This window comes from Gambusia affinis, linkage group LG23 (genome assembly GCF_019740435.1).
Source record: "Gambusia affinis linkage group LG23, SWU_Gaff_1.0, whole genome shotgun sequence".
NCBI lineage: Eukaryota > Metazoa > Chordata > Actinopteri > Cyprinodontiformes > Poeciliidae > Gambusia > Gambusia affinis.
Window position 1 is genome coordinate 15,146,071 of NC_057890.1, and position 21,801 is coordinate 15,167,871.

The 21,801-nt window shown below is 37.2% G+C and overlaps 1 protein-coding gene across 2 annotated transcripts in view; it reads right to left on the reverse strand.

Annotated features, from left to right (window-relative positions):
- Positions 1 to 21,801, reverse strand: part of pawr (PRKC, apoptosis, WT1, regulator) — a 66,602-nt gene that overhangs the window by 4,511 nt on the left and 40,290 nt on the right. For both annotated transcript variants that reach the window (XM_044108667.1, XM_044108665.1), the window contains 4 exons: positions 14,414 to 14,539; positions 7,296 to 7,330; positions 2,893 to 3,010; positions 14 to 97 (listed from right to left, as the gene is read on the reverse strand). In XM_044108667.1, the coding sequence (XP_043964602.1) occupies positions 14 to 97; positions 2,893 to 3,010; positions 7,296 to 7,330; positions 14,414 to 14,539 (363 nt within the window). The remainder of the gene's footprint in view (positions 1 to 13; positions 98 to 2,892; positions 3,011 to 7,295; positions 7,331 to 14,413; positions 14,540 to 21,801) is intronic.

Below are 21,801 nucleotides of genomic sequence, written 5' to 3' on the forward strand. Positions count from 1 at the left end.
AGGCTGCACTTACCAGGTTTAGCAATTCGATTTCCTCCTTCAGTTTTTCAATGACTTCGTCTTTGTCCTGAACGACCTTCACCAGCCTGGATAGCTCCTGGAGCACAGCAGCCAGCCCATAAAGAACAATAGGATCATATTTAGGGTCAGAATCAATACATCCAGAAAGCTTTGCAATTAGTAGGTTCACTAACATGTGAAAGATATTATACGTTTGAAAATAGTATATAAATAATACAATTATGTTAAATTTTGGGTCAATTGTTATTTGCAAGTTCTTTTAGCCATTCAGGGTTCCTGTACATTTTCCAAAGTTTCACAGCTCTTTTCTGTCAGTTTGTAGATCCATAAAAAAAGGAGTTCACTGTGAATTCATAGAAAGGCCAGGCTGTCAATAGGAAACCTCAAAAACCAGACAGAGACAAAAGGTGAATGGATAGACAGATGGAGTAATATGGATGGATGATAGTTAAATAGATTTATGGGGGATGCATGAACATTTGGAAGGACAACTTTTGGTTCATGGAATGAGGAATGAGTGTATAGATGGATGAATGGAAAAAAAACAAGTGGATGAATGTTCGTACGAATGGACAGATGAATAAAAGACGATATGATGAAGAAATATAAGGACAGAAGGATGGACTGAAGAGTGGATTGATATAAACATAAGAATGGGATGGGATGTAAAGTCTAGAAATATTAATGTTTTGTCTTATATTACAAAAGAAGCAAAGAGCAATAAATCCTAGTGCCCATGGGAAACCCAAAAATTATTATAAAATCTCTATTTTTATTTATTTGATTGGTGTTGGAAACTTACATTATTGTTTTAGGATCATTTAAATATTTAGTCCCCTACAATATCTGAAAAAGCAATTCATTTCCTTAGAATTGTATGTAAAAGTCAGTCTTAAAATGTGCCTTTTTCCAAAGCTTGAAACAAACTATTTCTCTTTATACAATAAGAATGTGGGATAGAGTCTCTGAACACATTAGATTAACATTTTTAACTGTTCTTTTATTATGTTAATGAACTCAAACCATTTTTTCCACACTGTACTTTTTCTGTTGTAGACAGATAGGACATTGTTTCCATAGTGACCAAGTGGAGGTGCAGGAAATGGTAAAATATAATGAAGAGGATGTAAATGTTTTCAGAAAAAAAATCTTTTCAACCATTATTTTAAAAGAACATAATGTCTTTGAACTCCCACATAGATACCCGAAGAAATGATTCTTCCATTCCTTTTAAACCAAAGCACGTAAGGAGCTAGACTCTTATTAATTTTTAAAAGTTTAGTTTGTTTGATGTGATCCGTCTCAAGGTTATTTGTGTTTATGTGCAACATTTAACTGAGAAACCTCTGCATACTTTGTGTGGGAGTATTCGGTCTTCTCTAAGGATCTAAAAAATTAAAATCTCAGACAAACAAGCCTGGCTATTTGCGTGGAAGTGTAAGAAACAACTCACACCAAAAATAAAGCGTGCAAGACGCTGCTTCCAAAGCACTTTCAGTCATTTGACCTTGAGAAACATGTCACGCTGAAGTCAGGGAGGCCAGCGCGGTACTTACTTTAAAATTCTTTTTCCAAAGCCACTCGTGTGACATTTGATTCTGAGTGGAGTTTTTTCCACTATGGAAGCAAAAGACATATCTGCACTGGTAAAGGGCATCTCTTCCATCAACAGAGAGGATTTCTGCCACAGTTTTTAGGCAGAAAGTCAAAAATTCAACAGTTGCACAAAGATCTCAAATTGGATCATATCTTCTGAACAGAGCTCTTTTTATTGAGGCGTTAAGTTTAACAATCCAGTGTTACTTTCAGAGCAGGGAAACACAGAGGATCCAATTTTTATTTGAAATATCAACCATAGAGTATGACGAGATTAAGGGTGAGATGTGGGGTTTTTGTTAAATTGCTTATTGGGATTTGGGCTCTGCCATTCTATTTTTTGCCTCGTCTTATCCAGGTGTGACTGGCATTCTATTAAAATGCAGTTGTGTAGAGAAAGGAATATTGTGGAGTTCTGCATGAAAAACCCAGAGTTGGACCCTAAGGCATAATATTATTTCAGAGTAGGGCTGCATGATTTCAGAAAATATTTATCAATCAGTTTTGATTTTACTCAATCATCATTTTGTGACTCTTTAACAAATAAAAAATGCTCTAGTAATCGGAGAGAACCCACACATGCAAACTCCATGTAGAAAAACTAAAACCCATGATTCCAATGCAGGACTTTTTTGGGGCAAAGCAACAATGTGAATTTACTTTAAATCTAATTCGCAGACTGCTTACTAGATAAAGAGTGGAAGATGTGCTTGAGATCATTCAAAGAAAGTGAGGCAAGCAAAATCATCTATAAACCTTCAGTGAACATCTGTAATTACACACATCCACTATGTTTCAAATCTGATGACTTCTGAATGCAATTGCTTTTACTGCATTTCACTTAGGAACACGACAGTAAAAGGGAATACTAATGCATATACCAGTATATCATATTTGGTTTTATGTTCTTAAAAACTGTGTAGATTTTTTTTCACTTTAGTTAAGCGCCAATTTGTGTTGGTCTATCATACAATCTCATTAAAATACCCAGAATGTTAATAATCCACCACCAGAAGCAAAGTAATATCACACTTGTTTGACAGGAACAGAACACCACACTCTGACCTTCATAGAGCAGGCAGGGAATAAAACCTGCCAACAGGCTGGTTCACCTGGAGCATCAGAGCAGGTGCTCACTTTACTCACCTTCCTTCATAGGAAATACAAACCTTTGGATGTAATCAGGCTGATATTTACCTATATTTGTGATGACAGGTACAACATTCCTCGTGCTTCTGTGGAGGCGAAGAACAACAGCTCAGACTATGTACGCACCTTCTCCAGCTCCTCCACCCTCTTCTCCAGATTTGCACCTCCACTCTCTCTGCTGTGACGGTTTTCTCGCTGTCTGATGTTCCCACCAGCCTCCTCTTCCATTCCCTGCCTTGCAGAGCTGTAACAAATTCAAACAGACCATATATAAACCTTGCTCAACTTTATTATATTGGTCCTTCAACTTCATGTCCTTCATGAAGCTCTCAAAAAAGAAAAAAAGAAAAAAAAGAGTGACATTTAGGTCTTATTGTCTCCATTCAGAGGCCGTTTGAAGGTATGAATCAGAGGCACATTATTAAACTTCAATAGGATGACACATCTATCATCAAAAGAATATCTTCAACATATTTACACTTTCAATTAGACCTGAATTATTAATTCAGGCCTGTGCTTCTTATTCTTTCAATGGTGAAGAGAAAGATGAGGATTTGTTATTTTTGTATAGAAAGGCTTCCAATTAAGAAACATTTAATATATTTCAGCTTCAAAGGCCTCCTAGCGTGGCGGTAGGAAATGTGCGTCACTGTTCTTAAGTTGCAAAGAAAATGGATTTAGAGATTTCTGAATGAACTTCAAGCTCCACACAAACTAGCTTCAAAATAATTATGCGCAGTCTGCTTTATTATTATTTTTAATCCTTTTTCAAATAATTACTGACAAGGGGAAAACTTTAATTGCTTTCTCTGCAGAATGTGACCATCCATCCATCCATTTTCTTTACACCCTTCTTCCCTAAATGGGGTCGGGAGGGTTGCTGGTTCCTCTCCAGCTGCGTTCCGGGCGAGAGGCGGGGTTCACCCTGGACAGGTCGCCAGTCTGTCGCAGGGCAACACAAAGACATACAAGACAAACAACCATGCACACACACACTCACACCTAGGGAGAATTTAGAGAGACTAATTAACCTGACAGTCATGTTTTTGGAGTGTGGGAGGAAGCTGGGGAACCCGGAGAGAACCCACCATGCACAGGGAGAACATGCAAACTCCATGCAGAAAGACCCCCGGCCGGGAATCGAACCCAGGACCTTCTTGCTGCAAGGCAACAGCTCTACCAACTGCGCCACTGTGCAGCCCCTGCAGAATGTGACCACTTTATAAAATTCAATTGCCAGAGAATCAAACTGCAGTGGAGACGGCAGGATTCAATGAAATGAGCGAATGTTTGAATCATTTCACTGCTGAAACAGACATGAGACCCAGGACAACCATGTTGAGCATACATGGTATGGGCGCTCTACCAACTGAGCTCACAGCCTTTTTATTTTGCTTTATCAGCGTGAAACATTTTCCTTTTTAAAATGAGTCCACCAGGCTATTTTGGTGTGAAAACAACCCTTTGCTCTTCACTGAGTCATTTGGACATTGTAGACTGTCCACGTTATTCATCGTCAAATTAACTTTGCTCAAAGGGCCATAGACTCAGGCAGCAAACAGATCCTTGATATGATTGCACCACTACTGTGCTCAACAGTTTGCGCAGCATCCTAAGGTTTGAATATATGGACAAACTTGGACAGAGGAGAGGAAAATTGCTAAATTTAATCTTATTTTTAAAACCATTACAATCAAACATTTAACTATTCAAATAAATCTGAAAAACTGATATTTGAGCATATTTTTGGTTAACTTCTAACTACAACTTTTGTGATAATTTAAACAGGAATCTTAATTTTTAATGGCTTTAAGGAATTATGTTTTCGTAAATCAGTGGATACATGTGTGGGTATACACAAATGAGATTAATAATATGATTTGTAGTAATTTACATTGACCACATGCATTGTTTGCCCTGCGTGTGCACAAATGTTACGACAGGAAGATCTATTAGAAATTACAGAGAATGTTGAAAATCAACATTTTATTAACTTTACAAACAGCATATCTGCATGAATCTTTCTACCAGCTCATTATTTAGTATAAAATCCAAAACTAAGAACTGAAATCTCATTAGGTTAACATCGTGTTTTAGTTTCCAAGCCTTCAGTGCCATTTATCATGCACAGCAGGTGTTTTTCTATACTATGACATTTGCACAGCCAGTAGCGCATTTTTGTTCCTACAAAAAAAAAAAAAAGAACAAAGATTGGAGAATCCATTGCTTTTGATCTGAGCGGAGTCCTTGAAGTACTCTCCCTTGTACTTCTCTGCACCCAGACAAGGTAGATTTCCTTTGTCTCTTTTCTTCGTTTAAGGTGTATGAGCATGCTGGAAATTTATCTGAACAGGACGCTTCTAAAACCGCTCAAAACAAACGGCATACCTTTCATATACCTCTTCCTGCCGTCTGGTGCCCAGAAACACTCAACAAACCCAACAAGGGTTCTCCAGGATGAACAGCAGGGGCTGAAGCTGAGCCTAAACATCCAAGGCCTCAAGACTAAATATCACCGTGGCCCATTAGCACCCCACAGAGTTCGGTCTGAGAGAGTGAGAGGCAGAGCCAGTCACACACTCCTGGGAGCCTCGGCAGGAGAGAGGGTTGGAAGCACCAACAGGAGGGGAAGCAGCAGCAGCCACAGGTATACCAGCCTCTTTCCACAAATTAATGTATGAAGCCATAGCTTCACTTGAAGCCACATGACAGAGTATTAAAGCACTGGATTTGCAGCCTGCTTGCCAATCTTTCCATTCAGAGCTCCAAGGTTAGAAAATGAATCATTGAGGTCATTTAAATACTACAGCATACCAAATAAAAATTTGATTTTCACCAAGCAGGATGTTCATCACCCCAGCATGGGTAACAAAGCCGAGTTAGTCAGTTTAGCATGGGTAACATGGGTCACAAATTTAATGGGAATGCATCCAGAAGGCCAGTCCACATATGTGGCCACTAAAAGCTGAGAGGAAGTGCAAACAATGTGAAACCAACTAATGTGAAACATGTTGATGCTAAGCAACTAGACAGACTTTACAATAAAAAACACACTGATTTCAACACAATACAACTCATAACACCAAATGAAAATCATGATTCTTATACATTATTGATAAGATTTAAGCAATAGACTGCTGTAAAGAAATAGGCATTAATTTTATTTTAATGTGAATATCATGATGGTCATAGGACTGTCACACAGCAACGGTCTTCAGTCAGAGGCCTCTTCTAATTTGTTGCAAAACTGCTCCATCCACAATTAATTCTTTGAAGATTTGTGAAAGATATGAATCAACAACATTCATAAGTATTTTTAAATTAATCTGTAATTAAGTAACTTTTTTTGTTTAAATATTATTTAAGAATTTAGAGTGGCATAGTAAAAGTTGTTCATGCTAGGAAACCCTTCAGGTGGGCTGAATTAAAATAATTCACATCAATGCAAAACATTTGTGTTTTCTTCCTTTACAGGTTGGTTTGGACAGACTTTATTTTTTGGTTTTGTTGATCTGAAATATTTAAGCGAGACAACGTGCAAAAAAGGAAGAAATCTGAAGGTGCAACGAGATTAAAATTACATTTTCTTTTCAATGATTAGTGACATGATTTTCAATGTCAAGCTAAGAGCAGCAATTAGATGTGTGGGTGTTTTGTTTGTTTTTTGTAGCTTATTACATATAAACTGATTTTCAATAATTACCAAAAAATCCTTCAGGCCTTAAAGTTTGTTGTCTAACACAAATGTGTGACTTTCCAACAGGAACATTTTAAAGACAGTAAATTAGAAAGTGCTTTGTATTGTTGCCCTTTTAGCCATCTTGTGCGACCCAGCCCACCTGGCAGGTTATTTGTTGCAGAATTTCAGAGCATCCAAGTGTAGCCGGGCCAGCTGATGGGGCAGAAGCCATAATTACACACAGATTGAATGTCAGCTTGAGAAACAGGCTCAGGGTTGGACTTGAACTGCTCACTTTGATTGCACAGACAGCAGAACAAACACTGCATACGTTGTTATCAAGTACAATAAATAAATAATTTAGTTTTAACGATATGTCTGAAAAAGCAAGGAAAAAAAACTATACAGGAAGTGAAAATATGTCTGCTAGGAAAGGAGCCAAAGCTGATGTTTGTCGACTTCGAGAAGACGTTCAAAAGCCTTTCATCAAATGCCAGAGCAAAGCTAAACCAAACTGACCCAGTCATTTCCCACAAAACCTTTCAAAGCAAGCCATTTACTTTCAGCACTCCATGTCTGCCACAGCAGGGAAGTGAAGGCCTGAACAAAGTGTCATAGGTCCAGATGGTGTCCTGTCAGCTACTGTTCAAAAAACAGCCATCAGCCATCATCCTTCTTGAACCATAACAGCAAGAAACAAGCTGCATCGAGGGAGGAAGACTCTGAGAAATCAAAACAGTCCAGCAGTTTCAGAGAAAATCTTGCAATCATTATCTCCAGGCTTCGTTTCACTCACTTGACAGATTTGTCAAAAATGACATTTTATGCCTAATCAAAATATGAATCTCACCTCTTAAAACGTCCAGAAGCAGCTTTAGGGGTTTCCTGCAAAATAAATGAGAATTTTTTTTTTTAATTTGCATACACAATGTATTAACAGAAAAATCTAACTCTGTTTGTTCCAGCTGCCTAAGGATGTGTTGGCTCACCATGAGAAGAACAAAAAGACATCCACAGAAATAAAAGAAATTCATCAGGAGAAGCATTTATAAAGAGCCTTAAGGTTGTGCATGAAAGTTCAAAAGCAGCAGCTGCTGAGCTGATATAAATGGGCTTTGTTTCATTTCATAGTTCACCACAAACTCTGTAGCCTCAAGTTGAAAAAGGCAATCTTGTTTTGAAACATGGAAGGGATGTTTTTTTTGTTTTTTCTCCTTATTTTCCCATTATTGTATAATCTAAAAAAGATCTAAAGATTGTTTAGATCTATCCAGCAGTGAGTGGCATCGCCTTCAGAAAAACCTCGCTTTTGAGAAAAATGAAGTGTGTGTCGCAGGTTCTGAGAGATGAATGCGGATCTCCTTTTTCCTGAGGTTCTGTGCAGTGAAGGGTCCTAAGGTTGATTGAAGAGCCGTTGTTCCGCTAGACTCCATTCATCAATGCTTGTTTTGTTTGTTTCACACATGCAGCCATCTTTAAGACTGACATGTATGTTCCCTTCAGATGAATTGTGACCTTCATCTCTTAAATATAAAAAGATTTATACAATGCAACGTCAGAGCAACAGGACTGCTTCAGAAAAAAAATTATTTTACATTTTTGGTACATTTCCAACAAAAACATACTTTGATACAACTGCAGAAAAGCAAAAATTCATGCTATGGCTACCTGAAAAATTAGTAGAGATAAGAAGAGTTGCCCGAAATGCAGTCACAAATATGTAAGACTTAACTTTTTCAATGTTTATTATGTGCCTTGCTTTGACATTAATACACTAGACAAAAGATTATTCACCTATATCCTATTCTACTTTAAGTTGCTGAGCTTTATTAAACGCCATATATTTTTTTTTATATTTTAGCTTCATTATTCTTTTCCACATATCTAAGGTCAAAATAATTTTGCATATACCTACAAAACACATTCACTGACTTGTTTACCTCAATCAAAAAGACTGTCTAAATGTAAATGTGTGTTTACTGCTATTCCTCCACACAATGGCGTATGTTGAATAAAGAAATGAAATAAATCCCTCCTGAACCGAGCTTGAATCGCTTCCATTAGCAATCAAAACTGCTGCTGCAGTGTTTCTAAGCTAATTTGAAACAGATGAACAGAGGTAATATGGAACAGAAATTAATCATTCACAAATGCAAGAAAGGGGAAGTTCATCCCCAAATATGTGAGCAAAGTAAAACACACAAAAACATCTTAATCAAATCCTTTTAAATGTACTCCATCATTCATGATTCTGACTGGATTAAGCTTATAAATCAGTCTTTTTAATGTGTTTTCCATAACTACTTGAAATCAGGCGACACGATTAAGGAGATTAAACTTAAATTATTTTTGTACAAAGTAGTTAATGTGAACCATGCACCGCTTTAAAATTTCAAAACAACAAAGACAGAGCACATCCCGCCACCCAGGAGTTTTTCTTACAAGAACAAAAGATCAAAATTTTATACTTTTCAGATTAGAATTTTCAGAGTTCTCAGTCATTTTTGTCATAAATACATAAATGTATTTATAATGAATATGTAACCTGACCTGGAAAACTGACAAGCACTTCAAAGATGATTCTCTAAAAAAAAACCAAAAAAAAACAAACAAAAAAAAATCTCAAGAGATTCTCCTTTTAACACAATTTATTTTTCAAATATAGCCTAATGAGCAACCTCAAATAGAAACACAAAATTCTCAACCCTTTCTAGCACAGGAGGGGTAACATTATAGTTTGTTTGTTCCTTCAGGTGTAAAAGTCTTTTAAGTTAATTAAAAAACAAGTTATAAACACCAGTACAAAAGTAAATGTTTAACTACATATTTTACTTAATAAAGTTGTTTTAAAAAGCTTGATTCATTCTGTCCTTTTGCAGCTACATGTTTTAGTGACTACAAAGATGATGGTTGTTTATTAAACAGAGTTTCTGATTTGGATAGGGTGTGATTATTTACTTCATTCAGTAGAGAAACTAAAACTTAATCTCGTCAATATTGTGTAAGTTTGAAACACATTTTATACTTTAAATAAATCAACTTTTGCTTTTTGTTCTCCTTTGCTGCAGGCCTACTTCCATGTTCTTGGTTCTGCAGGATCTATGCTGCAGAAATTTATATCAAAGTCAAAAGGCAATTTGAAATAGATCATGCATGGAATAAATTGGAAAATAATCAACAGTCAACTTAGTTGACAGAGACACAATTTTCATCTCAACAAGTAAGTTTGACTTATAAGAATGTTTCCAACCACATTTATTTATAAACTGACTAATGAAAAGTAGCACAACCTAAATGGAAAACACTTGTCGCCAAAACACCTCCCAAATTTTCTTTGCCATATCATTAAACAACATTAAACAACACTTTTAAACAATTTTCCCTTTAACACGTCGGAGCGGTGTAGACAAGGTTGGCCAACCTCATGCGCTATGCCTTTATTCATCATGGCTGCGCTGAGTTGACACCCCCCACATGCTTCAGCGCAGAGCTCAGACACAAACATATCTGTAAAATACTTTCTTCACCAACAGAGCAAAAATAATGTTTATCTCTGTTCTGTCTTTTCTATTTTTCTTGAGGAATTTAATAATTTCAGTAGAAAAGGCTTAAACAAAATGCATATGTGGCTTTTTGAAGAAGAACAAAGGCTCTGACGCAGGGAGATCATTCCTGGCTCCTAAAAGAGGAAAATGTGTATTTAAATGAAAACATTTGTAGAGTTCTGCTGACATTTACTCAACATTTAACTGAAAACATTAATGTTCAATCTGATTGTTCTTTGCCTTACTGGCCTATTGTTGGAATGTTTTTCACCGTTCTCACATTTTCTTAAGAAGCTGTCAGAGTTTGACGTCAGCTGCAGAAAAAGACCTTAAAATGCCCATTTTGATGAAGTAAAGGTGGAAACATGACAAAACACCAGAAGATACATTCAACTTTTGTCTCCATTTGGAGTGCGAAATGTAATGGAATAAAAGAGAGATACCTGCAATGTTAGATGAGAACATTCCTTTTCTCATCTAACATTTTCTCAGAGGAAGAAATTTTAAAGCATGAATCATAAAGATCACATACAAAAGACATTTCCATTTTTGCTTAAAGAAAATTAGTTTTTCCTTTTTAAGCAGCTTTCTGACACAAAACGAGCCTTTTGAACAATAGCACTCTGTTATGGAAAGCCACTACCATACATAGTACTATACACAGTCTTAGTTTCAAGTTTGGAGTTAACTTAAGAGGGGGGACATCTCACACAGAACATAATCTCTTCTGACACAGTGTAGTTCATGGAGCAGCGCTAATGCGTAGATCTGGCCAGGTTGGCAGCCAGACCATTGAGGCAGCAGTGAGTGTTTGTTAGCATAAAGTTTTACATATAAGAAAATACATTAAATCTCTTTTTTTAGTTTCTATGCATTTTTTATTTACAGATTGCTTAAATAAATCAAAAATAACTCTCTCCAAATATTGCACAATATTTAGCTGCAGCTGCAACTTGTTTTCCTCAGTGTCTGAGCCAAATGAGAAATATTGTACAACTCTGTTCTGACTTCCTTTCATGTCCTTTGACAAACTGCATCCTCTTAACATTTTGACAGTGCCATTAACATAATGCAGTTAAATCATTAAGAGTACAACACAAATATTATTAATTTAGGAAAGTTGAGACTTTTATCTGCTTCCATTCACTGCCACTGTGTAACACAACCAAAGCACAGCTAATGTAAAATATACTGATGAAATGGGAGTGTTTAAATAGTAACTGGGAGAAATTCCACTGATGCAAGCTAGAGAAAATTGATTTTCCAAGCTTCTACTAGACAAACAGGATTAATCCTTAACTTCAGAGATCACTATGAAACCTTGTTTTAAAAATATTTGTAAAAACTAGTGAATTCGCCATCACCACTTGAGAAGCTATTGTGCTCCTTCAATGCAAAAGTTTGGTGTTGCTTATATAACATCAGAAATAAGCATAAACCCAGTTACAAAGGAAAAATTGCAAAATCTATAAAGTATAAGTATTAAGAGCCCACATTTCAAGCATTGTTATGTCTCATTACCCTACTTTCATTGCTCACAGTAAAGATAAGTACTTTAGCTGTGATTCAGAAGTGTGAATAAGTATTTGTTCAGACAGAAACAAGAAATGTGCTGAAAAAAACAGCTGCTCCTGTAGGAAATGTCACATGATGGATTGTTTAAATCTGTTCTTCATCAGAACCGAGAGGCGATAATTAAAAATGCAGATGAGGCTTGTTAAAAAGAGCTGAATTTGGAGAGTCATTACTTTATCTGCTCCGGCTTGAGAGTAAGACAGACAGACCTGGCGCCACTTTAAAAGCAGGTAATCCTGAGTTATGTTCCATATGTTGGATCTTTTTTTTCTTTTTCCTCCTGTAGGACTTGCATAGCAGAGTAGGGGTAAGGCTGGTTAAGCAGGACCACATGACTGCAGAAGGATATCACAACATATGAAAAAACATGGATAAGAATCACTTTTCCATGACTTGGACTTTCTGGTATAAACAAGAAAAATTACGGCTTGTTTTGTTTGGAATAAATGCTCTGAGACCTGGAGAAACATTCTGGAGGCAGATGCAGCGCTGTAAAAAACTGAACTGAGAATCTTTTGAAGACTTTTCTTCCTCCAGATATCTTCATTCCAGCAAGCAGGTGAAAACTGTATATCATAACACTGCTGCCACGGCAATCACTCGTCTCGTCATGATACAAGGAGTTCGACAGGCACGACTATTTTTTTTAAGCTGCTCTTACTTCACATGTCAGTTTGATAGCTGTGTAGGGAAACCACAGTAAAAATGTATCCCTGCTGCTTATGGAGCAAGCTGTCAGAATAAAAATATGTTTTAAAAATCAGTGACAGCTACATATGAGTGGATATGAAAGTTCTTGTACATTCACATCTAGTTTCTGTATGCATATACATAAAGGTATAAAAAGAAGCTTGGAAAGAATATTCTGTTTCAAGCGACAATGTCACAATTTGGCCACCAATGCATAACAATGGACAACAAAAACTAAAGCAGTGAAAGAAAAGACCTAGAAAGGCCAGAAATGTAAGTGATGTAATAAAGATGGTCTGGCTTCAATTCATTAGTTTGGAAAAAGAACAGCACTTGTGACACCAAATATTTAAAACTGACAGCTTTCAGACAGATGCACTTCCTGCTGAATTTTGTATAGCATTTTTTGCTCAGCACACCCCCTTCTCTAAGCATCCAAATACCTAATTAAACTGTTGAGCTGTTTTGTAGAACAAGGAAGTAGTGAATGGAAGCAGCTGAAATTTATTTTCCACATAGCCAGTTTATTTTTGGATTAATTAAATTGAAATCTGTCAATGTTTGCTGACGACCTACTTAAAAAAATACTTTCATAATCTGACTGCAGACCATGAAAAAGTAAACCAACACGGCTGTGCATGAAGTATGTGGTGTCCAATCCATTGACTTTTGGATCTTCATTCCAGGAAGCAAAGCTTTCTTTTTATTTTTTGTAATACTTCCAGAGAGACTGCGATTGGTGGGTGAAGAGTCTTTGTGAAGAGTATATAATTTTTTTAAGGGCACAACCCCATAGGCTCTTTTTTTGGTCCATTAAGGAAAAGGTCCACTCTGATTTTATAGTGCATTCACACCTAATGCGTTTGAAGTGTCAAGAGTGTCCAATGCGTCCAACAAATAAGCCGGCGAAGGAAAAAAGATAGCCTTCGACGTGCCTCCACTTAGACTTTGAATGTAAACCATATGAGTGAAATGGTAGATGCAAAGCAAAATGTCAAGCATCTGCATTCAAAGTGCATACGTGTCGAATCTAAAGTGTCGGACTTGTTTTTGATGCGTGCAATGTGTTTGGTGTGAACGCACCATAAGGTTTTATACGTTTAGACTAATGTCTTCTCTTCTAGATCAGATGCGTCACAATGCTGAACTCCTCGCTGTTTGTTTATAAATTATTTAATAGCCAAATGTCTTACTTTTGATTATTTGTTTACTTTTTAATCAAAGCCACAACTCAGCAGGTGCTGTCACAATTTTCCTGTTAGCATGGTATCCATGTGCACATTTCATACACAAGCCCCTGCTTGGTATAAACAGCCTCAGTCAGTTTCTGCCCAAAACAAAATAAGCCCACTGATGCACAACAGCCAATCCATCTGGAACGTGACTACAACCTTCATCCATGCAGCGTTGTCACACAGCGGAAGATTCTTCTTAAAAAAAAAAAAAAAAATAGAAAAAAGAAAGCTATTTTCATGTCAGTCAGAAATAAAAGAAAATACTTTTTTTGTCATTGTGACACAGCGTGATGCATTTCAACCCCCCTCTGTGCTCAGCCTCTTATTAGAAATCACTGTGTTCATTTGGAGCTGGTGTGAAATTAGATTGCATTTTGTAGAACATAAACTGCTCTAAAACATGACTTAAATTACATGTATTTCATTTTTCCCTAACTCACTTATGTTTTCATTTTGTAGACCACTTATCAAAATGAATATAAGGAAGTGCAGTCTGCCTCTGCATGGATTCCATTTGAATAAAATAATCACACTGCTGGTTGGAAAGCCAAGAAAAAACACCCATCATAAGAAGCAGAGTTGAAAACAGGTACCCAAATACAATCTGTTGCTCAGTTGGGGTTTTTCCCCCAAATACCTGGTTTTAAAAATACGCCACCACCAAAACTTAAAAGTTGAAACCATTTTAAATGGCATTTTATGGTTCTTCGCTTCTCTTTCAACTGCAGTTCCCGGGGATGATGAAATACTGAGACACCTTTGTGTTTTGAATCACGGCTTTCTTTTTATACAAACTCAGCTGAGCTCTCCCAGTGTCTTCCTGTGCAACAGTGCCTCTGTTTGGCAGCACAGAAGTAACAATCTGCGCAGCGCACAGGCTGAGAATAGACAAGACATTCCTCCTCTGCGTCTGAACCTCTTACCGGTACGTTGCCGGTGGCCGGGTCAGCTGTCATAGACTCATTCTGGAAAGTGTTTGCCTGAACCAGCTCCTCTTCCTCACGTCTGTCTTTTTCTCCTGCATCATCATCATCCAGCTCATCCAGGCTCTGATAGAGAAAAAGGATATAAAGAAAGAAAAAATGTTTAGGCAGAAGTTAGGAAGAGAAAAAGAAAACAGAAAACACATTAGAGTAGAAATAATTTTTTTTCTGCAACCTTTTGTTTGATAATCTTTACAACACAAGTATGTTTTATACAGATAAAGAGATGCTAAGTCCATCAGAATCTTGCTTGCTGTTGTCTTTTTAACACCTTCCAGCTGAAAACACAGACAGAAGTTCATATTGTTTTAAAATTTGCATATTTAAATTTGTATTCATGTTTTATGCACTACTGCTTCCCCACTCCATCAGTGAAACTGATAGACAACAAGGTGTGGTAATGATTCCTAACTAAGATTTTAAATTATTTCGAGACAACAGAATAGCTGCCTCAGATCAAGTCAATTCATTAAGACTGTAGCACAAGAAAAAGCAGCAGGAATTCTGGGTACGTAGATCATCTTGTCCTATTGAGGTTTAATCTTAGGTTTGAAAGTGCACTATGTCATTGTATGTATTCCAGGAGAGGAAGTGACTGTCCTCTCCTGTTTGTCTATTTATATAGAAAGTAAGCTTTTCTTATTGTTTGTACTTTATCTATCTCTACAAACGTCAATTCAAACAGGCAGGTTCACGGCTAAATGACTCTAGTCTTGCCTTTTAGCTTCTTTCAACCTAGCTTCTCTTTTAAATCCTGACTAAAACATGCTAAAACTCACTTGCAGGAATCAGCAGCTAATTATACACCAACATAAGATCAACGGGTGAAGCATCAGGAAAATAACCAGCCTGCTTGGGGGACTTTTGCCTCCTGGAGGCAGGCTCAGGGGATTTTTTAAAAGAGGAATTGGTTTTAAAAACAATAAGCAGCTTGCACAAACATGCAAAGGACAAACATCCTTTTGAAAGAAAAGACCAGAATTTAGCTGAAAATATTCAGGCAGAGATCTCAGATAGTGCCTGGGAAACTCTCCAAATTCACTCCTGGTAATATGGATTATTTTCTCCATCTAGAAATCTGTGCAAGAGCTCTGTTTCTAATTCCATCCCTTCTGAGTCAACACGGACACAAAGTTGGAGTGTCCAGAGAGAGCAGTGATGGATAAAGGCATTCCACAAACAGATTTACATAAGGATGGAGGCCTGGATTGTGACAAGAGATTGAGATTGAGGCCACAGTCTTGGAGGGTCATGATTTAAACCAGCCTTTCCTGTTTCACGCTGCAGAGTGAACAAAAGATGCCAGCTCAACAGGCCCTTCAGTGGTAAAAATAGCCTTACAAGGTTAACAAGGAATGCAGTCGTTTGCAGGGCCTTTCCTGTCAAAGCGTTTATCAGTTCTCCTTGGGGGAAAATGCCAGCTCTTTTCCTCTTTAGCTGGTTTTATGCTTGCACTGTAGCTGTGCAATGTTCCTCAGAGGATCTGAAGGGGTGGCATGTGGGAAACCAGCGGTTTTGCTGGAGCAGAAAACTTTCCATCAAGGCACCAAGTAAAGTCCTCTGAAAAATCGGGGTGGGGAAAAATTTACAAACATGGCAACAAATCTTTACTCCCCTTTTTCTCGTATGACGTTTTCCACTCTCTCATTACCATGGATACCATCAAATACATGTGGCAATGATATAATCCTGAAAGAACAGCCATCAGGCAGTCTCATCGATCATTCTTGGCATGTTAAAAACACCCAATGGTTTCCAAACCAAAATCTTTGAATCCTATTTTCCCAGTCATGTCAAAATCTCTGTTTCACTTCATATTAAATAGTTTGGTTATTCCAAGTGGTCATCTCTATTGATGAAACAGAATGTGCATAACTGTGATCAGACTTTGCAATAAATTCATGTTTTTCCCCAATGAACATTTCTACAAAAGGAAATGTAAAGAGTCCCTTGAAAACACTGTTAAGATCAAATCAACTTTTTCCTAACTTCTATGCATGTATGGTTATCAATTGTTTCAATGAAGGAATTAGTCTAAAAACAGCATCATCAAAACCAAACCAGTCAGGTCTGAGATACAGCTGTGGGGAGGTTCAAAGTTTATGAAAACACTTGCAGGACACTGTCTGCTAGTCTGCATCTTTTTTATTATAAGGATGGGTGACTTTAATGGTTGTGAAATAAAACACCACCAATATGTGGGAAACAGGAACTTTTGGGGTTACCGAAAATAATTACATTTAACAGGAGTCTGCTTGTGTCAACACAAAGTGAACTTCTCAGTGACCAACCACTCTGCTATGCACAAACTTCCCTGAAATGTTGAATTGGGGACCTCAAAGTTTGTTTTGGATGGAAAGGCAGCTCTCTTTTTTCACCCTGTAGTATTCCAAATTGCTTTGCATTTCCATCTATTCCAAATAAAGGGAAGAGAAATATGTGTATGCATCCATATAAGGGAATCTTCTACTCCTGAGCTCATCACAATATGTGTATTTTTCTGGTCACTTTTTCACCCTGGGCAGCTGAAATAAGCAGTCTGGGTGCTGAGGGATGATTGTGCAATGCTTCGACTTTGAAAAATGAAATGCTTTTAAACCAAAAGTCAAGCTAATATTAGATGTTACACACAATGATCTGACAGTTTTTGTCTATTATTTACATATTTTGCACTAACTTTTAGTTTTACTGAAACAAACCAACATCTGATTTATATTTGAAATTCTGCAGAATGATCTTTTAATGAGCTGAATGTTTGCATACTCAGTGAAACAACTTAGATGCAGCTTTTCCACAAAAATGGTCAATCAAACTCCTGACTTAATTTAATTTTGTGAAGTTGGGTTCATGGAATCCAGCTGTTGCTGTTCATTATATAAAATGAAAGCACTTCCAATCAAAACACTGTAGTTTACAAATTCCTGCAATGATGAATTGTGTAATAAATGACTAAAAGATATGCTGAAGTTCTGATAAATGTATGTGTATAGTCATACCACTGATAATTCCAGAAATGTTGCATTGAAACTTGTTTCCTGTTTACAAAAGCATAGTGTGAGGGCGCTGAAGGAGTTTACATTAGCAGAATAAGGAAAACAGTAACCCTGCTTTGCTACAATCTCCATACCCACGTCAGTCGCTCTGCACATGAAAAATTAAAGAAGCTACATCTGGAGCAGAACTTCACGGTCTGCTGGAATGTCTGTTGTGGTTGGAAACTCTTTGGGGAGGGAAATGATCAGTCCTTTTTTTATTTTTCCCTGACGGTTCATCTGTGGCTGGCTGCAAAAATACATCAGACTTTTTCTACAGGACAGGAGGCTTTACCTTTATGCTCTGGGATTTCAGTTAAAAATGACTGCATGACGGCAAAGGATGCAACTGATGATTGGCTGCCAAAAACTGAGCCTTTTCTTTCAAACTCGTACGACTCAAACACATACACTTTATACTAAACAAACAAGGAGTGAAAAGATCCTCTTGCTCAATACCTTGAGGTCTTTTGATTTGCATATGAATATATAATAAAAATGTAAATTCCATGTAGTTCTAAAAACAATTATTTAATCTGTCAAAGGTTTTTGGGCAGGGGTTAAATCTTCACAAAAAAGTCATTCATGGCAATTGTTGCTGCATCTATGCAAACACAAGAAATTACATTCTTCAGGATGAATAAAAAAATAACTTTGGAATATGGAGAAACCTCTACTGACTGCAAATTCATAGATGATTTGTATGGATGTCAAAAGGGATTTTTGATCTCGTTGACTTACTCTCAAAGAGGCTAAATAATGATTTCATTGGAAAAGTGACCTCCTGTTTCAATAGTCGCCCAGGATTTCATATGTGCAGGTTTTTCACTGTGCCAGTGTCTTGTCCACTTTATCTCAAAATTAATCTCTAAACAAGCCGTGGGCATCTTCAGTAGAAGTATGCTCATGCAGAGGATTTAATGACTGGTGTGTATTAATCACCCGTCACTCACTACAGCACAGAGACTTCATTAGGATGATCCATTAGGAAAGAGATAAACTCACAAGCTGATTAATCACGACTGTCAGCTTGGTCAGGTAACAACACAGATCAAAGTGAGGGCAAAACCCCTCGGAGTTGATAAATGAATTATAAGACGCTGGTTAGTGTCTACCAAGGTTAGTGTCACAGGAATTTCAAATCTGAATTTATCAGATAAGAAATGAGTGATTTATGTAAATACAACATATACAGTTGAAATCAGAACAAAACCCAAAAGATTTTTAAAGCTTATTCGTAAAACATTTTCAGAGAGCAGTTTGAGGCTTTTGACGACTTATTTATGAGTTCAGTTGCGTAATCATTTGTGCAGCAGAACATGAAGATAACACGTGGCATGCAGTGTTTTTAATTGATGTTACAAATCCAATTTGACTAGCAATAAATTAAATACTTCACTGAATAGTGGTATGACTTTCTGCTTTAGGTCTGTTGCAAGACCTCAGACAGTGAGCAGTATACCCAGACAAGAAAAGCTTTAAGTTCTTTATTCGCATTCAACATGATTTCAATCTGAAAATAGCTGCTGCTTGGGCAACCTTTTTATCTACGTTGGACTAAACCTCACCAATAGACGTGATAGAGGATGAATCTATGTACTTCCATAGCTAACTGGTCACCAAATAATATCAGTAATAACAGTTCTTTGTGATGTAGTTTACTTACAATGTTGAGATGATCATCGATTTGTGATTTACTGCAGACCTAAAAATCTTATTGACCTGCAAAATTCATGCACTGGAATGTTAGACACCAATGAAAACATTCCAGCATTTCTTTTCGATTGTAATAGTGCACAAACTGATCCTGCATTGACAATACATTCGTGACGCAATATGTAGGACATGCTGTACCATTATATTTGGGTGTACCAGTATACTTTACTAGCATAAGTCATGTCACAGTAATTCAAACTTAATATTGTTGCTTTCAAAGCTTTTTGATAGTAATTTTAATAAGGTTAAAGCAGAGTGGAGCCTTTGAGAATTTCATAAGGATCCTTAATTTGCTACAGCAATGATGGAAATATTCCATTCAATCCGAAATGATTTGAATTTCGTCATCTCAGCTTTTTGGTCCTGCTTTGCATCCATGAAACCTCTGTTTCATTTCCTTCCCTTTGGAGTTGTAACTCAGGCATTATTTGATGGGATGCCAATTAGCTCCCGGTTGTTAAAAAACAAAGAACAAAAGACTTGTTGCCATGGTTACACATGAAAACTGTCAGAAAGCAAAAAAGTGTGAGCAGAAGTCCTTCCAGCTGCACTAAATCTAAAACCAGTGGGAATAATTGCAATGCCTCAGCCAAAAAACAGCATAACAGAGGTTCTCCGATCTAGAACATCATGCCCAGGAACCCTAAATGTTAAAGTTAATTAACGTCATATGTCATCACATCTCTAGTAGGCTTAAAGAGGAATTTTTGTCACTTTTCATCCACATCCCTGCAAGGAATATTTAAGAGCAGCTTTAGATCAATGAGGTAAAGTGTCTTTAAAAAGAAATCAAAACAGAAAAATGAAGTGCCTAGAACTCATCTGCTCTCAATTTATCTCTACTCTCAAGACGTTTATTTAAATTTAGTTTTCAGAGCAAATCTCTGCATGACCTCTATCTAACCAGAAAATATTCAGGGATCAGAATCCCTTTCAAGTTCATTCTGAAAAGGATTACATGATTCCCCCAAACAGTACACAATCCGAGTGAGAAAAAGAAAAGCTAAAACCTGTATCTGCACGTTATATATATATTTATTTACTCTTGCATCATTCAGAGTATAAAACAGCTGGTTTCAGAATGGTTTGAAGTCAAATTTACACATATGGATTTTCTGTGATGGTGTTTTCTGGGGACTGAGTTAAGTCAAACATGGTGCAAAACAGTCAAAGGATCAAAGTCTGTTTTTTCAAGGGCTGGACAGCTTTCTTCAAAAATTACTGTAACATAAGAGAAATTCTAACACAGTTTGAATTTGAACTTGAAAATTGTGACCCTATCTTTGACCCCACGTTAGGCAGCGGTAATTTAATCAACACTGAACCAGCCCGTGAAAAGAGTCCCACTGACGCAAAGGGGGTCACAGCAAACAGCTTTAAGCAAATAAGCAAGAGAGTCTCTGGTTGTGATTGTTGACCCGGTGAGCAGCAGCGTCAGGATTCCTCTGGATGAGTCAGAGTGAGCCAAAGGCCTGAGGGTAGAACAGCTGGGCTCAGCAGAGCCGGGCAGAGATCTTCGACTGTCTGCATGAGCTTTGATGCCACTGTGGGAAAACGTTTTCTGTATGCTTAGATGTTTGCCAAAATTCTTCTGGTGGTCTAATAACCTCAGCGATGGCTTGGAGCGTCAACTGGGTTGTAAGGAGCCTCAGTGTGTAATTAACATCTCTCTGTCTCTATCCATCTGTATATGTGGGTTAGTATTTGCAGCTTCTCTTGTTACCCTGCATAAATGGGAGTTAACAATCCCAATCCAAAGGCCTCCACACAGAACCACATGGCCCTCCATCGACCCCTCTGCTTCGTTATGCGGAACTCGGCAAGAGCTTTTACAGCAAAGAGGTTCAAAAGCACAAACATCCTACAAAGTTGTCATTTTCTACATGAATGTTTCACAAATGGGAATCTTCAGACTTCCTTGACTGGTGAGAAGCACCCAGAGCTGACCAAAGTTGTTCTTGTGGCTTTCACATGGCCGCTGTAGTTGTGATGTGATTTAAGAGTATGATATTCTATACTGTGGTGGTGAAGGATTTCCCCCAGCTGTAAAACATCTAATCCTTGTGGTTTACAACAAAGAGACGTGCATAAAACTAGCAAAGAACCTGAAATAACCCTCGTCTTGGCTTTCAGCATGCTGACTACAGTCCTGACTGTCAAATCTGAAATCCAGAAGAACTTTAAAACTATTAAATTATTTTTTGTGTAAATATGCACAGTATGATTGAAACCAAAGTGTGTTTATCATGTTAAAGTAATTTTCTATGACTTACTGTAAGATTTCAATAAATACTACACAAAATTTCTTTGTTATTTTGGTTTGTTGAGGGTCGTAATCTGTCGTCTTCCAAACTGGAATAACAGCCAAAATAATGGAAATTGGGTGAAAAACGTTTCAGAAATAAATGTATAATTCTTTAATAGTTAAGCCTTCCTACAACTATTTATCAATACCTACACAATGGTAGTAATAATGGGTTTGTTTATTAATCAAAATTGAAAGTGTGTTGGTATTAAAAGTCATTATAAACTGGTTAAGGGTTAAAATAACCTGTAGCCTAATAATCCACAATTTCACCT